This window comes from Capra hircus, chromosome 6, assembly GCF_001704415.2.
Source record: "Capra hircus breed San Clemente chromosome 6, ASM170441v1, whole genome shotgun sequence".
Taxonomy (NCBI): domain Eukaryota; kingdom Metazoa; phylum Chordata; class Mammalia; order Artiodactyla; family Bovidae; genus Capra; species Capra hircus.
This window is the reverse complement of record NC_030813.1, coordinates 95,152,303-95,170,821: the sequence shown is the minus strand read 5'-3', so window position 1 is coordinate 95,170,821 and position 18,519 is coordinate 95,152,303. Positions and strand designations below refer to the sequence as shown.

The 18,519-nt window shown below is 39.2% G+C and overlaps 1 protein-coding gene across 1 annotated transcript in view; it reads left to right on the top strand.

Moving 5' to 3' along the window:
* ANTXR2 (anthrax toxin receptor 2) overlaps nt 1-18,519 on the top strand; it is a 173,814-nt gene that overhangs the window by 59,735 nt on the left and 95,560 nt on the right. Inside the window, exons 11-12 of the mRNA XM_005681813.3 lie at nt 4,126-4,204; nt 16,617-16,712. Coding sequence (XP_005681870.3) covers nt 4,126-4,204; nt 16,617-16,712 — 175 coding nt within the window. The remainder of the gene's footprint in view (nt 1-4,125; nt 4,205-16,616; nt 16,713-18,519) is intronic.

Sequence of the window (18,519 nt, the reverse complement as noted above, 5' to 3'; positions counted from 1 at the left end):
AAGTAATATCTCTTCTTTTCAATATGCTGTCTAGTTTGATCATAACTTTTCTTCCAAGGAGTAAGCGTCTTTTAATTTCATGGCTGCAATCACCATCTGCAGTGATTTTGGAGCCCCCAAAATAAAGTCTGACACTATTTCTACTGTTTCCCCATCTATTTGCCATGAAGTGATGGGACCAGATGCCATGATCTTTATTTTCTGAATGTTGAGCTTTAAGCCAACTTTTTCACTCTCCTCTTTCAGTTTCATCAACAGAAAGTGAAATTGTCTAACTCAGTGAAACTAAGCCATGCCCCTGGGGCCACCCAAGACAGGCGGGTCATGGTGGAGAGGTCTGACAGAATGTGGTCCACTGGAGAAGGGAATGGCAAACCACTTCAGTATTCTTGCCTTGAAAACCCCATGAACAGTATGAAAAAGCAAAATGATAGGATACTGAAAGAGGAACTCCCCAGGTCAGTAGGTACCCAATATGCTACTGGAGATCAGTGGAGAAATAACTCCAGAAAGAATGAAGGGATGGAGTCAAAGCAAAAACAATACCCAGTTGTGGATGTGACTGATGATAGAAGCAAGGTCTGATGCTGTAAAGAGCAATATTGCATAGGAACCTGGAATGTCAGGTCCATGAATCAAGGCAAATTGGAAGTGGTCAAACAAGAGATGTCAAGAGTGAACATCGACATTCTAGGAATCAGCGAACTAAAATGGACTGGAATGGGGGAATTTAACTCAGATGACCATTATATCTACTACTGCGAGCAGGAATCCCTTAGAAGAAATGAAGTAGCCGCTCCCGGTCGCTGCCCTGGCCTCAGGCGTGGGGTTGTTCCCTCCTGCTGCCGCCCTTGGCCTCAGGTGCCGCCCCTGGCCTTGGACGAGGGGTAGCTCCTCTTGGCCATTCCTGCGCTGTTGCAGCCTGGCACTCTAGGCTGCTGGACATGGAACAACAGACTGGTTCCAAATAGGAAAAGGAGTACGTCAAGGCTGTATATTGTCACCCTGCTTATTTAACTTATATGCAGAGTACATCATGAGAAACACTGGACTGGAAGAAGCACAAGCTGGAATCAAGATTGCCGGGAGAAATATCAATAACCTGAGATATGCAGATGACACCACCCTTATGGCAGAAAGTGAAGAGGAACTAAAAAGCCTCTTGATGAAAGTGAAAGAGGAGAGTGAAAAAGTTGGCTTAAAGCTCAACATTCAGAAAACAAAGATCATGGCATCCAGTCCCATCACTTCATGGGAAATAGATGGGGAAACAGTGGAAACAGTGTCAGACTTTATTTTTCTGGGCTCCAAAATCACTGCAGATGGTGATTGAAGCCATGAAATTAAAAGACGCTTACTCCTTGGAAGAAAAGTTATGACCAACCTAGATAGCATATTGAAAAGCAGAGACATTACTTTGCCAACTAAGGTTCCTCTAGTCAAGGCTATGGTTTTTCCAGTAGTCATGTATGGATGTGAGAGTTGGACTGTAAAGAAGGCTGAGCGCCGAAGAATTGATGCTTTTGAAGTGTGGTGTTGGAGAAGACTCTTGAGAGTCCCTTGGACTGTAAGGAGATCCAACCAGTCCATTCTGAAGGAGATCAGCCCTGGGATTTCTTGGGAAGGAATGATGCTAAAGCTGAAACTCCAGTACTTTGGCCACCTTATGCAAAGAGTTGACTCATTGGAAAAGACTCTGATGCTGGGAGGGATTGGGGGTAGGAGGAGAAGGGGACGACTGAGGATGAGATGGCTGGATGGCATCACTGACTTGATGGATGCGACTCTGAGTGAACTCCAGGAGTTGGTGATGGACAGGGAGGCCTGGTGTGGTGCAATTCATGGGGCCACAAGGAGTCGGACATGACTGAGTGACTGAACTGAACTCAACTTTGTTAATTAGAGAACTGGTTCATGTCTGGTGAGTTCTACCTGCCAGATTATAAACAATTTATGTCAATGTCTAGCCCTTCAAAGTTGAATCAATAAGATTATCTGCAACAGTCACACAGTGTTATGACTCAAATAAATCTTCCCCAAAACCAAAACCATGCCTTCTGTGTCATATGCTTTCTGGTGCATGTTTTAGAGTGGAGGAATTAAGATCTAGGAAACATTATTTTTGGATTCAACTATGCTTAGTCTTCAAAAAACCAAAACAAAACAAGGCACTCAATTCTGCAGAATAAGCAAGTAATTTTAAGTGTGCTTTCTTAAATAAGCCACTTCTCATTCTGTGTTGGGAGTTCATAGAAGTTCAGTAATGTTGACATAAACACCCTAAGTTCTTGCTTGTTTCTGGATTTAGTTAAACATATTTTTAAAAACAAGATGTTTTGAAGGGAATGATTTACAGGGAATATTTTTAATAGGAGTTATCCTGAATTTTGAAGAAGAGTTTAGCTAGAAGTTTACTAGTTTTATCTTTCCTGGAGACTCTAGCACTGTAAAAACCCAAGCTACATATCACATTGAGAGAATAATAAAAAAGAAAAACCCAATAAGAACTTTCATTTCTTCAAGCCTCAGTGGTATAATGGAAAGAACTCGAAACTTGTAAGAATCCTGTCTTTACTACTTTGGACAAGGTAATTAGCATTTTGGGGCCATATGTACCTCAGCTATAAAACTGTGAATCTCCTTACTTTAAGAGTTACAAGAATTAAATGAGATAATATCATAAAATACCCAGGACAGCATCTGGCAGGAACTGAATAATATTTGTCATCTCTGGCATCATTATTGAAAATCTTACCAGTGGCTTGAGATTGCTTCTGTTTTATTCTAACTGTCTATAACTAATAATGTTTGACACACAATTCAAGGCCTAGAGTAGAACTCTAATAAATTTAGTAAGATTCTACTAATCCAAAGTAATTAAGGCAAAGTTTCTGGCTATTAATTCTTAGAATTTAGAATATTTTGTGAACACTGGGGCATGGTTGTGGTATAGAAGCTAGATTAATAAAATGTTGCCTATTTCACTTTAATAAATGGATAGCTTTGTTTTCTTGGTATATTGATTATTATAGATAATATACTTTGTAAGCTCTTTTGGAAAAGAGCTGTTTCCTTTAAAATTTCCTTGTCACTATTCCCCCTTTGATATCTTCTTGTGGTGGTTTAGTCGCTAAGTTCTGTCTGGCTCTTGCGACCCCATGGACTTTAACACACCAGGCTTCTTTGTCCATGGGATTTCTAAGACAAGAATACTGGAGTGGGTTGCCGTCTTCTTAAAGCTATGAAAAAAAAAAAATTACCAACTGATCCCAATTAATGAATTACTATAATAAAACTTGAATTAATGGAATTTTAATTATTTTAAATTATATTATAATTTGAAATCATATTTTCAAAATGAGAGCTGTATTTTACTTTCAGTAGTTCTCAGCAATGGACAAAAATTTTTCTCTCTTTTCTCTGCCTTTTTCAGGATATGTTAAAATCTTGGGTATTTGCAACAAATGCCTACAGATATTTAAGCGTATTATTTTTTTCCATTCAGCTTATCTCTGTCTTTCATTATCACTTTCTCTGTATTTTATCTTTGAATGGCTGGTTATTTCTGTATTCTTAAACAAAGATCTTGTAATAATTGTACTATCTACAGACAGGGAAAAGCGAAATGGAATGGAACAATTCTTCTCCTTTTTATTTTATTTTTTTTTCTTTCAGAATTTTATTTATTTATTTATTTTTAATCTCCTTGTTCTTTTTTCTTTTTTTTTCTTTTTTTAAAAATTTTTTATATCTTCTCCTTTTTAAAAAGATTTTTGTGAATCTGAAAAATCTCAGCATTTTTCTGCATTAAGGAATTCTTCTAAATTAAATTTTTGTCTGAAAAATAGCATTTTTAAACTAAAAGGACAACCATAGGAATTTTTTATGTCTCTATTTGCATTAGTGCCTCTTTTAGAAACGATTGAATCACTTAAGGAATTTGCCTCTAGCTACTGAGTAAGAACTGGAACTAAGAAAGAAAAAAGCTAAGATAACTGATCAGGCACTTGACTTTTAAAGTAGACTTTCTGGTTACTTTTGAATTATTTAAAGAAAGAAAAATCTCCCACAAAGCTCTCTACTTTTTAATTCATTGTTAATTATTGTTTCTTCATTTTCTTTCAGAACTCTTCATGTTTCAGTGAGTTTTAATGAAGGAAAGTCTGTCATCTCGAGTTCACTAATAGTCACAGCCACAGAATGTGTAAGTCACAGTTTGCACAAAATTACCTTTTAAAAATAACTCTACCCAGAAATAATGTATGGTCTTTCCGTGTTGCTGCATACTATAATAAAGTACAAACGGTGACACTGAAGACCATTACAAGAAAATGCTTGCACTTGTAGATTGTTTTGCATTTTCCTTTAGTTTCATTTTAAAGGGGATTTTAAGAGAGTATACGTTGTGTTTTGATATTTATAAAATTGGAAAGTTGTATCAGAATAAGGTAGGAGAATGATTTCCAAATGAAACTATTTTTTTATTAAAACAATAATTACAAAGAAAGTAATGTCTTCTCTTAATGAAGGTTGCATTGTAGTATCTAAGACATTTATCATGTTTTTGAAATTATTAGTGCATCTTAATGAGTGAGCTTATTATTTTGTCCATTTTAATGTTAGTATTTTCTCATGAGTAAGGAATTTGATTTTGAAAGCTTGATAATATCTTGGCTTGAAACTATATTGAAGTTATAATTTAATTGAGGTGATAGTTTTGTATCATAGATAATAGTGGACCTAAAATGCAGTATTTTGATATGTAAACTCCATTGATAAGACAATATTTTCCTTAATTTTTTGATTTAAGTCTTGATATTAGATTGTTGAACATGAAAACACAAAGCATTAAAAGGAACTGATCACATGGCTATTAGTCTTATAATTGCGTTTTCTTTGTAAAAAATAAATCAGAGCAAAAAAAAAAAAAAAATGCCTGCCCTTCAAAAGACCAAAATCCCAAACCTAAACATTGTCCCACATCTCATGATTTCATGAGATGGTTTTACATTTTGATCTTTTACTTTGAGAGACGTCCTTCCTCCAGGAAAAAAAAAAAAAGGCACCTCAATATTATCTGTATAGAGATTGTTTATTTCTTCTTGTAAGAAAGCATCGTAGGGAAAACAGCATCCATATGGACTCTTGGGTCATTATTGAATTCCCTGGATACCTCTTTTTTAACACTCGTTTTCATTTTTTAATTTTAAAAGTAGCTAGGCCCTCCTCCCACTCAACCTCTGCCTTTTCATCTTCAATTCATGTTGCAATTTGTAGATTTTGTGGATGTTGCAGTTTGTATATTTTCTGGTCCCTCAGGATGTGGTTGAGATTACAAACATTTGTGGTTTATGGTTTCTCAGTGTTCCCTCACTGAAATGGCATTCTTTCTCCATCCCTCCTATTCTGCACCTCCAGCTGGTTTTTTTTTTTTTTTTTTTTTTAACCTCTCTTCCACTCAAGTGTGGTTATAGGATCTTTATCTGGATCCTATAGCCACACACCATTGCCATGTGCAGGGATGCTGAAGTTATATGACCCATTTGGAATTTATAGCTTGTATGCTTCCTAGGCTTCCTAGAAAGAGGAAGTCTTTCTAGGTCTTGCTTGTTTTCAAGGGAGTCAAGATCATGGCATCTGGTCCCATCACTTCATGGCAAATAGATGGGGAAAGAGTGGAAACAGTGACAGACTTTATTGTTTTGGGCTCCAAAATCACTGCAGATGGTGACTGCAGCCATGAAATTAAAAGACACTTTCTCCTTCGAAGAAAAGTTATGACTAACCTGCTGCTACTGCTGCTAAGTCGCTTCAGTTGTGTCCGACCCTGTGCGACCCCGTAGATGGCAGCCCACCAGGCTCTGCCGTCCCTGGGATTCTCCAGGCAAGAAAACTGTAGTGGGCTGCCATTTCCTTCTCCAATGCATGAAAGTGAAAAGTGAAAGTGAAGTCACTCAGTCTAGACAGCATATTAAAAAGCAGAGACATTACTTTGCCAACCAATGTCTGCCTAGTCAAGGCTATGGTTTTTCCAGTGGTCATGTATAGATGTGAGAGTTGGACTATACAGAAAGATGAGCACTGAAGAATTGATGCTTTTGAACTGTGGTACTGGAGAAGACTCTTGAGAGTCCCTTGGACAGCAAGGAGCTCCAACCAGTCCATCCTAAAGGAAATCAGTCCTGAACATTCATTGGAAGGACTGATGCTGAAGCTGAAACCCCAATCCTTTGGCTACCTGATGCAAAGAACTGACTCAATGGAAAAGACCCTGATGCTGGGAAAGATTGAAGGTGGGAGGAGAAGGGGACAACAGAGGATGAGATGGTTGGATGGCATCACCAACTCAATGGACATGAATTTGAGTAAATTCCAGGAGTTGGCAATGGACAGGGAGGCCTGGGGTACTGCAGTCCATGGGGTCGCAAAGAGCTGGACATGACTGAGAGACTGAACTGAATGTGACTAGAGGTGGTTTAACAGTAAGGTGATTTTAGAAAAAAGGGACATTAGTTGTATCAAAGATGGAGAGAGAGTGTGGGGACATGTCGTAATATTAAACAAGGGATCTCAGTCATTTCCATTGAGAAGAGATTTGAGCAAAGACTTGAGGAAGGTGAGGGACTAAGCCTTGAAGACCACGTAAGGGAAGAGTGTTTATGCGCAGGGAGCAGCTAAAACAGAGCCTAAGGTGGGACTGTACCTGGCTGGCTTAAAGAGGAGCAGGCAGCCACTGTGCAGGGTAAAGGCAGCTAGGGGAGGAGGAGGCTTGAGATGGGTAGAAGAGAGTAGGGGGAGGGAAGAGATCATAGTGGGTTTTATAAGTCATTATAAGGACTTGAGTTTTTCTTCTGAATGAAACAGGGAGCCATTGGAAGGTGACATGGTTGTTGTTGTTGTTCAATGCCAAGTCTTTCTGCGTCTTTGTGACCCCATGGACTGAAGCATGGCAGGCTGCCCCATCCCTCACCATCTCCTGGAGTTTGGCCAAGTTTATGTCCATTGAATCAATGATACCATCCAACCATCTCATCCTCTGTCACCGTCTTCTCCTTCTGCCTTCCATCTTTTCCAGCATCAGGTTCTTCTCTAGTGAGTCAGCTGTTTGCATCAGGTGGCCAGAGTATTAGAACTTCAGCTTCAGTGTCAGTCCTTCCAAAGAATATTCAGGATTGACTTCCTTTAGGACTGACTGATTTGATCTTGCTGTCCAAGGGACTCTCAAGAGTCTTCTCCAGCATCACAGTTCAAAAACATCAATTCTTTGGCACTTTGCCTTCTTTATGATCCAACTCTCACATCCGTACATGCCTACTGGAAAGACCATAGCTTTGATTATATGGACCTTTGTTGTCAAAATGATGTCTTTGCTTTTTAATACACTCGGTTTGTCATAGCTTTCCTTCCAAGAAGTAATCGTCTTCTAATTTCATGGCTGCAGTCACCATCCACGGTGATGACATGGTATGACAGTGTTTTAAAAGGATTATTACCCACCAGGATTCTTGGCTTCCTTCATCAATAGAAATTGATCAGAGGCTAGACAAGGAATTCAGGCAAGGTTTTATTGGGGCCCTTGTTGCAGCAAGGGGGAACGAGAACAAACAACAAGTTCCTCTGCTTTCCTGCTTGCTGGGCAGGGAGTTTGTCCCTTTTATGGGATGAGGGTAGTGGTGTGTCCAGGGGTTGGGCCAGTGGGGTGGCTTAGGTGGTTGCCTACCCCTTAGGTAGTGTTGTATGCAAGGGGCATGGGCAGTACCCTGCTTTTGTTCCAACTCTTCAGAAGTGGCAGTTCGGTTTTTTGGTCTCTTTGTATCTTTTGTCCAAAATTTGCCCTAACGGTGCATGCACACAGTTATTTTTAGTCCCTTACAGTTTCTTTGTATTTTGTTGGAGGAGAGGCTTGCTGCTGCTGCTAAGTCACTTCACTCGTGTCTGACTCTGTGCAACCCCATAGATGGCAGCCCACCAGGCTCTGCCGTCCCTGGGATTCTCCAGGCAAGAACACTGGAGTGGGTTGCCATTTCCTTCTCTAGTGCACGAAAGTGAAAAGTGAAAGTGAAGTTGCTCAGTTGTGTCCTGACTCTTAGTGATCCCATGGACTGCAGCCCGCCAGGCTTCTCCGTCCATGGGATTTTCCAGGCAAGAGTACTGGAATGGGGTGCCATCGCCTTCCCCAGAGGAGAAGCTTAGGTACAAGCATTGCAGCACTGTGCAGCAGAGGGTCTTGGACTCCATGTCTTATCTTAGGATCATTCTGGTTGGAGTAAAAACAGTGGAAGGAAAGCTTGGAAATAGAACATTTAGATCAGATTATCAACAACCTGGAAAAAAAGAGCTTAGAGTTCATCCTACAAGTCTGTGGTTCCTCAGCTTTAGTACACAGAGATGTCAGTGTTAAAAATGAGTGAAGGAAAGAAAATCTTCTATGTTCATGAGAGCTTAACTATGTAGAGACAAAGTTTAGAGAGTTTTTTCTTTCTAGTTTTATTAATAGACATATAGCACTGTATAAATTTAAGATGTACAACATAACTATTTACTTACATAACCATGGGATGTTTCTTTTTTATTCAAACTCAAATATGTCTGATTTTTGTTGTTGCTAAGTCATGTCTGACTCTTTGCAACCCCACAGACTTCAGCACACCAGGCTCCCCTGTCCTTCACTCTCTCCTGGAGTTTGCTCATATTCCTGTCCATTGAGTCAGTAATGCTATCTAACCATCTCATCCTCTGCTGCCCTCTTCTTCTTGTGGATGGCAGTAATATTATAATATTACCATTTTATCGATATGGAAACTGAGACTGGAGCTGATGAGAAAGGAATAGTGGATGTGTGCATTGTGCCTCTATTCAGAATAGAAGAGGACAGTGGGTAACACTATGATATAATAAATCGTGGGCATTGTATTTATGTGATACCTAGCCTTTCAGGCATATTTGGATATGATAATTAGGGAATGTTTTGAAATATTCAGATATTGTTAATTAGGTTAGTAATCTTATTCATTCTAGGATGATGTCTTTGGCTCTTCATAGGCATTTGAAAGTCACACCAAATAACATACCATTGCCTTAGCAGTTGATTAATCCTTGTGGAAATCCCACAAATAAAGAATCCCCTCTGTTCTCCAGGAGCATCTGGGCTCGGTCCCACTAAGGCACTTATGTCACTGGTTTGTAATTTCCTGTTTACTTCTCTGCCTCTCTCTGCAGTCTGTGGCTTGCTCACTGCCTCCCTTTTGGTGCCTGGTGCTTACACAAGGCAGGTGCTCCAAAATTATTTGTTAAAGAAATGAATGACTGTACCTATATATTTGAAGTGGGGATACTAAGGTTTAGATTTAAGAGATTTAACCTTAGGGTCTGAGGAGGGCTTAGACTTAGGCTGTCTGTTCTTTCTCTCTCTCTCTCTCTTTTTTTTTTTTTAAATTTTGGCCGTGAACAGGGAGCATGTGGGATTTTAGTTCCCTGACTAGGGGTCAAACCTGTGTCCCCTGCTTTGGAAGCACAGAGTCTTAACTATCGGACAGCCAGGGAAGCCCTCAGGGAGTCCATTCTCTTCATTTGTCTCAGAAGGTCTCCTAAATGTGTCCCTGTTTTTAAAAATGCAGTGAGAGAAATTTGTTCTCCCCTTTGGAACCACTGCTCTTCTGATTCTTTTAGAATAATATATTAAGAATGTATTTTCTGAGCAAGAGATGTGTTCCAGACACTGTGCTAAGCCTTGCACATGTGCTCAGCACTTTATGATTTAATTCTCACCACTGAAGAGAAGGCTGTTATTATGATCTTAATTTTACAGATGAGAAAACTTAGGAACACAGAGAGCCACCTCCAATCTTTAGTGCCCATATATGCAAACACAGTAGAAGGTGCTTCCTCTCATAAGTGGATCTAACTCTCAGTAGGGTACACACAGCTTGATGTGCAGAATATTAAATGATTTCAGCCTTCACTGCCCCCAAGAAAGGGGAGACTGGGAGCCTGGAGACTCTGGAGGTTAAAGTATTTGCTCAGTTTCATAGTCGAGTAAATGCTAGAAGTGAGAATTGAACCTGTCTGTCTGCCCCTGTTGCACAATCTTCCATTCATTACCAGGTCCTGATCTGATTTATGTAAGATAAAGGTTGGCAATTTTTTTTTTTTTTGTAAAAGGTCAGATAGTAATTATTTTCAGCTTTGGTGGCAACACAGTTGTACTACTCAACTCTTCCATTAGCGCAAAGGCAGCTATAGATATATAAACAAATGGGCATGGCTGTGTTCAACCAACTATGTACACTAACCTTTGAATTTCATGTAATTTATTTTTCTTTCAATTTTTCCATCTATATAGTAATGTAAAAATATTTGTTTTGGCTTGCTAGGTAGCTTATGAAGTTGATGAGCTGATTTGGCCTGATACAGAATATTTCAAAAGAATCCAGTAAATGAAATCATCACCCTTATGACTCTTTGGTTTCTTTCCCAAGCTCTGAACTTATGGAAATGAAAGTTGTGGAGATCTAGTTCCCCTTTTCTGTTTCTGTTTTATTCTAATGTGGTTGCTGTGATTAATTATTTTCTAGATAGATTACAACATGCTATTCACAAAGTTTTGAAATTTTTGAGTGATTCATCTTTTCTTGTAGTTATTTTGCAAGTACAGTAGCAACTCTGATTTGCTTTTATACTTCTTTAATGACTAGAATTTCACATCTGTTTGGCAGAATAAAGTTTTTCATTGTTCCTTATAGCTTGCTTTGAATGAAGAAAAGGAAATTAGATGCAGATAAAGTTCAAAGACTGAATGCGTCCAGGACAACTAGAAAATATATTCCTTTTACCCCCAAATCAAGCTCAGGATTCTGTCCCCAACTGAAACTTTAAAAAAGTTGTGGCTTCACAGCCTTGACCAACACTTAATTTAGTTAGTTAGTGTTTGTCACTCAGTTGTGTTCAACTCTTTGTGACCCAATGGACTGTAGCCAGCCAGGCTCCTCTCTTCATGGAATTCTCCAGGCAAGAATACTGGAGTGGATTGCCATAATTTCTGCAGGGGATCTTCCCAACCCAGGGATCAAACCTGGGTCTCCTGCACGGCAAATGGATTTCTTACCATCTGAGCCACCAGGGAAGCCCCAAGGTACTGAGTCTCCTCAGCTAACTTGTCTTTGTAGACATCTCAAAATGCTACATGTTCAGAACTATAGTTAGGAAGAATTGATCCAACAGATGGCCATTTGGAAGGTCATCCAACAAAATTTGTTAGGTATTGACCCAAACAACCCAACAACCCAATTCTCTGTGTAATAAAGAGGATTCCTGCTTTCCAGAAATTTGTGTTTCATTAGTTTCTTCAGTTGCTTCAGGTCCCTTCAGATTCTATTTTCCAGCCAAAAGTTGTCTTTTCTTGTTCTTGCAAGAAGCCGCTCGTTAGACCCCTGCTTCTTCCTGGGCTTTCTTATTCTTCCCCAGGAGGTCCTCTGAGAACCCCGGTGCAGGCTAGTTCCTTCTTTGCCCTGTTTCTGTTGTACCATCTTTCCATCCTCCTCACATTTCTGATTGTGTGTTCAAGGGTTGTCCCTCTAGCTGACCTGTGGGCTTCATGAAGACTTGCACAACACAGCTTTGGCAGCTTTTAAACTTTCTACTGTTTAAAGAGCATCACACCTAAACAGAAGTGAGATTTTAGTTCCTCCCTATGATACAGATCTCTGTGTAATCAGATCTGGTTTCATCTGACTTTGAAGTTTGCACTTTGCAGCACAGTGTCTCCTCATAGAACTGAAGTCTATGTGTTTGACCTTTTTTCTCAATTTGTTTATAAAGTTATCTGAATTATAGAATTATTTCCCTTTCATTGCTGAGGTCTTTCATGTTCTGATAATGGCTCTGGGAAATCAAAACAAAGGAACTGTGGAAGCCTGGATTTGCATCCAGTTTAACTGAGCTAATGTCTGGGACTGGGGCATCCAGGGAAGTGTTTATGGCAAGTTCCAGTTGCATTCAATTCTTTGTTTACTGTGACCTGTTCTCCATCATGCTTAACTTAAATATGATAAAGAGTAAGCCCATAGGTCTGTGGAAAGTGTATGTTTTCATAGTTTTATTGTATACTAGTCTTCAGAATCAGTTGAGATGATATTATTATTATACGAAATGATATTTACATCTGGATGTGCACAGTGTTTTGCGAGTGTTCCTCACAGGGACATTTTTGAAAGAAAATGCAAGAATTTTGACTGCCTGTCATGGCTAGCCCATCTACTTTATATTCTGTCAGTATGATTTTCTGAATTTCCTGCTCATGACACATTTGTAGAAAGGAGAAAAAAAACACTAACCACTAAACTTGTAGCATATTCACACCCTCTAGTTTCATGTCTTTATTTCTGAACATAGGATTTGAATTCTAAGAGAAGGGGAAAACAAATGTTCATAGTACCCTTTTGGAATTTGTGAGCAGAGCCAAATGGTGAGCCATTTCCATGGATGCTATGGCTTGATCCTCATGTGGGAAAGGTCTGGGGGGAACGTTGTGTTCACTCCCTACGTGAACAGTCACAGATTGGGGGTGTCTTATGTAAGAGCTTAAAGGTGGGATCATGAATTTAACACATTTGACAACATTTCTCCCATAGGATATCGTAGTTTTCTATGTATTCCGTTGACATTCTTTTCCTGTTATATTCTTGTTTGTCTAGATTTCAGAGCTTAGTGTAATCATTGCATGATTTGTTCATGAATGTTTGAAATTCCATGTAGAAAGATGCCCTTTGAGTGCTTTCATAAGTATCCTGATGTGTGCTCTGAATTACTTCCTTTGGTTTTGAGAACAGAGAACTTAGATAATTACCTGAACATTTTCTATAATGTATTTATCTCCTGTCTGTCACTGATACACACACATATACACACACAAATTTCTATCTGCAAGACATTGACTTAGATGTTTAGGCTACATCAATAAATACAGTTTGATTTTACGCTTTAATTATATCAAACTGTACATCAAGAAGTTGCTAGATGACTGTATGTCTTTTCATTTCTTAAAATTAAGGTGTTATGGTAAATACCATGTAGTAGCATCTTCAAGTGCCTTAAGAGTGGGCTAATAGTAAATAATAGAGCTTTATGAAGATTGTATGTGTGTGTGAAGTTTCTGTACTTATTTTTGTTGTCTTCTGAAAATAGATTACAGGACAAGTCAAAGATTCTAGGTGATATTTTGGTGGTGTCTGTTTTGGTTAATTTGCAACCTAACATCAGTTATATAAATAGCTTGTATGGTTATTCCCTCTTATATCCAGATGCAAAATTAGAAAGCAAAGGATGACTTTCATTGTTCATGTATATACTTGATTGTTAATATTCTCCTAAAATTTCTGAAGTCAGTGCAAGTTTTATGGTCTCTGTTACCCTAAGAATTATTTTAAAAGTTATCTTTAGTGGATTTATTAAAATTGAAATGCAGTTAATTATCACTGTCTTTGAAAACTGATTTGTTTGGAGATAGTTTCCAAGTCACTGTATGGTAATCTCTCTCTCTCTCTCTCTTTTTTTTTTTTTAACACTGTGATATACTAACAGATGATATAGGGAAACTGTGACTCACGTTTCAAGATTTTTCTGATAAGCTATACAAAGAATATTTTGCTAACCCTCCTTAAACTAATACTTTTGCAAACTACCTTCTCTTCTCTTCTTCAGTTATTTACAAATAACTATCTACATAAAGAGGCTTCTCTGGTGGCTCAGTGATAAAGAACCCACCTAGCAATGCAGGAGACTTAAGTTTAATCCCCTGGAGTAGGAAATGGCAACCCATTCAAGTATTCTTTTACCTGGAAACTTCCATGGACAGAGGAGCCTGGAAGACTACACTCTATGGGGTTGCAAAGAGTCAGACACAACTGAGGGAATATGCATCCAAGCATGTCTACATAAAGATGGTTATCTCTTTGTGCATAAGTTATTATGCATTACAATTCAAACTCCATCATAAAATGTTCTAAATTACTAAGAAAAATTGTTACTTCAACATCCAAAAGTCTTTTAGCATTTTGATCAATCCTAACATTTCCCCAAATGGATACTGGGGGATCCTAGTTCTGTAGGATATTGATAATGTTATGAGAAAAAAATTGATTTGTGCTGATGTAAGTTGGACTTTTTTTTTTTCCTACTACAAAACCATTCAGAGCTTTAAAAATATGTTAATGTGCATAGTGCTTTTCTAAGAGAGATATCCTTGTTATCACTTTGCCACAAATAATTTCATGCTTTGGGAACAACTGACTTTATTATTGTATAGATTAGAAAACAGAGTCCCCTAAGAATTAAACAGGTTGCTTAAAATTAGACATCTAGACTAACACTTCTAAGGCCATTCTAAGATGAGTATTAGTAGGTTCTTTCAGCTCCAGGCTCTCTCTTTATCAGCTCTTGGGATAAATGTGACTCTTGCCTTGATTTCTGGGCTTGTACTTCTTATTTGTTCTGAATTTCAGGATGTGTATCTCTGAAAACCTGCCTTTAAAGACCCAAATTCCCACCCAGAGAGAATGTATTGATTTATTTATTTTTATTTTTTTTCCTTCCTTGAAATCTTTTCTTAAAATAAAAACACAAACAAAACATGATTACTGGGGATCTCAGAGAGTAAGCATTTGGAAGAGACGCCTTGTTCTCTTGGAAAATTGATCTCTGTGCTAAAAATTAAGTATTCTTTGTGTCATAGCTCAGCTGGTAAAGAATTTGCCCGCAATGCAGGACACCCTGGTTCAATTCCTGGCCTGGGAAGATCTGCTGGAGAAGGGACAGGCTACCCACTCCAGTATTCCTGGGCTTCCCTTGTGGCTCAGCTGGTAAAGAATCTGCCCGCAATGCGGGAGACCTGGGTTTGACTCCTGGGTTGGGAAGATCCCCTGGAGAAGGGAAAGGCTTACCCATTCCAGTATTCTGGCCTGGAGAATTCCAAGGACTGTATTCCATGGAGTTCCATGAGGTTGCAAAGAGTCGGATACGACTGAGTACCTTTCACTTTGTGTTTGTGGCTCTTACCATCTCATTTATTTGGAGATCATTTTCTTAGTAAATAGTTTTACATACCAGGCCTGGAATATACCTGGATAAGTAGATTGGGAATAGGTCCTGTTTCCTAGAACTCATAGTGAATATAGAAGAGACAAATTAAATAATTGTAGTTCATCATAAATAAATAAGCAAATCAAATAAATAAATTGTGCTAAGTGCTAAAGTTTAAGGTTCAGAGAACTATGCCTTGTACAATAAGAAGGGGTATTTTCTAGCCAGAAGGTATGAGGAAGGCTTCCTGAGGAAGTGGCTTTAACTACGCCCTGTAGGATGAATAGGTAGTTGGTAGATGAAGCAGGTAGAGGCTGAGCCCAGGACAGAGGTGTTAGAGCTGGAGAAGCTCGTCATTAGGAAGTGAAAGAACACCAGTGTGGTTTGTGGTTGAGAGTTGGTAGCACTTGAACTGCCATGGGTGACCCTCTGATATACGAATGCATAAAATTGCATCCTTTCATTGGTACTTGTGTACCACTTGCCAACAAGAACCGTTGCTCATGGTTTGTCACCTATCTGGTGAGTTTTGGTATTCATCTTGTCCTACCATGTAAGTATATGAAGAAATAATGCTCCATCATCAAAAAGTCTGGGGAAATTCTGCATAAATTCTGCCTAGAGGTAATCATGCTTGAAGCCACAATGATCTTTTCCCAGAGACAAAAGATAGGGACTATAGGGACTGTTCGTGGGGCTTCCCAGGTGGTGCTAGTGGCAGAGAACCTGCCTGCCAAGGCAAGAGAGGAAAGTACGTGGTTCGATCCCTGGAGTATGAATGGCAATCCACTCCAGTATTTTTGCCTGGAGAATCCCATGGACAGAGGAGCCTGGTGGGTCTCAAAGAGTTGGACACAACTGAAGCAACTCAGCACACACAGCACAGGACCATTCGCACAACTCCAAATTGTGATTTTTTTTCCTATTTTTCTTTAAGGTATAATTTCAGACACTTTGGGAGGGTTTTATACTGTCTTAATATAAATGAGGTATAATATGAGGAAATTTAATACAAATAGATTATATTTAGTATATTAAATAAATATAATAAAATGGAATATAATGTAAGTAGTATATAATATCAGAGAAGGCAATGGCACCCCACTCCAGTACGCTTGCCTGGAAAATCCCATGGACGGAGGAGCCTGGTAGGCTGCAGTCCATGGGGTCGCTAAGAGTCAGACACTACTGAGCGACTTCACTTTCACTTTTCCTTCATGCATTGGAGCAGGAAATGGCAACCCACTCCAGTATTCTTGCCTGGAGAATCCCAGGGACAGAGGAGCCTAGTGGGCTGCCGTCTGTGGGGTCGCACAGAGTCAGACACGACTGAAGTGACTTAGCAGTAGCAGCAGCAGTATATAATATAAGTAGTAAGATAATTTATACAATTTAAAGAATCTAAAGGAATATGTTAGCAATCTGGTTTAACATTATGATGCTTCCTATCATTTTTTCTGATGTTTCCTTAAAAAGTACATGTTTGGGATTTGACTGTCGACTTTGCTGACTGCCTTGCTTTTGTTTTCGGCTTCCTCCAGTCTAGTGGGATTGCAGCCCTCATTGCTATTTTGGTGTTACTGCTGCTCTTGGGTATTGGACTGATGTGGTGGTTTTGGCCCCTTTGCTGCAAAGTGGTAAGTAAGAAGGATTTGCCGTCCTCTTTTTTTTTTTTTAAACATCAAGGTGTAAATTAAGGCTGAAATATGAATCAGTGCCACATTGCTCAACAACAGCAAAGTTTCAATTAGCAAATTGCATTTTAATAGTTATATATTTTAATCATTGTAAGAAATTCTATTCATGCCTGCTAATAAATATTTACTATAAAACTTCATCTAGGAAGCACTTCAAAATCAGCTTTAGGGGAAGAAGAGAAGAAGGTAGGAATGATGGTAGGGATAAAGGGTTTCCCACTCAAGTGCAAAAGAATTTCAAGTAAATTGAATGATATTTTCTACTGGATTCATTGAGAGGGATTACTAATCTGTCAGGTTTGGGGTTTGTTTTGTTTTCATTGTTTATTGAATGTTTCATTCTCTTTGAAAGATACACTATTTAAGGACTTTTTTTGTTTGCCTCTTGGAAAAACATCTTAGAAATAAGTCACCTGCAAATGTTAGGGTGTCTGTGAAACAGTCCCTTTGAAGTTATGACATTTGGTTTGAGGTTGTGTCATTTTTCACGCTTGAGTAAAACCTCTGAAAGAACATGGATATATGCAAGCTCTCTAGTGCTGCTGTAGCAAATTGCCACACATTTGCTGGCTTAAAGCAACACAGATTTATTACCTAACAGTTATGTAATCACAGATCCAACATGGGTCTTGCTGGGCTAAACTCAGCTTAAAAGTATCGACAGTGATACATTCCTCTCTTAGCGCTCTGGAGGAGAATCTGTTCCCTTGCTTTTTGCAGCTTACAGGGGCTCCTTCCATTCTTGCCTAGTAAGCCCCTTCCTCCAGCTTCAGAGCCAGGCATGTTGCATCTCTGTCACCATTCTTCTGTAGTCACATGTCTTTCTGACTCCAAACCCAGCTGAGAAAGGACCTCCAATATCAAGGGACCAGGTGATTAGGTTGGACCCACCTTGATGCACGCACGCATGCGTGCATGCATGCATAATCTCCCATCTCAAGATCCTTCATGCTAATTACATCTGCAAGGTCTCTTTGGTCCTGGAAGACAGCTTATTCACAGTTCCAGGGAATTAGAGTGTGGATATCCTTGTATGTGTGTGTGTGTGCTCAGTTTTGTCTGACTCTTTGTGACACCATGGACTGTAGCCTTCCAGGCACCTCTGTCTATGGGATTCTCCAGGCAGACATACTGGAGTGGGTTCCCATTTCCTTCACCAGTGGATCATCCTGTCCCAGGGATCGAACCCGCATCTCTTGCATCTCCTGCTTTGGCAGGTGGACATGTTTATGTGGCCATTATTCTGCCTGTCACAAGGTGGAACTCTGAGTAACAAACATCAGCACATTTCAAGCAATATAACTCGGATTGTTCAGGCTTCATAGAAAAGGTTATTCTGAAGAAGCGCTCCTTCAAAGCATGCCCACTACCTATTTTGATATCCTCTTCTTATCAGCACCTTATATTGAATTTTATGTTTTGTGGATCACAGTAGTGTTTTTCGTAATATGACTAGAGTGACTCTTTCCTCCTCTCACCCTTGCTGACTGATTTCCACTCCTTGCAACTTCAGGCAGTGCTTTGTATTACTTCTACATTTATTATTCATTGTACTTCAGTCCACTTTCATGAGGCAACTTTACAGTCCTTTATCTCAGAGCAGTGGGCCACGGAGGAGACACAGAATTAATTTAGACAACAGCAGAGACAAGAAGCATCCTGTCTCTTTGCTGAACTAATCAGTTTCCTGCCATAGCAATTTCTGCTCAGTTTCCTGTTGTAATCTTGATTATCTTAGATGTGGTGA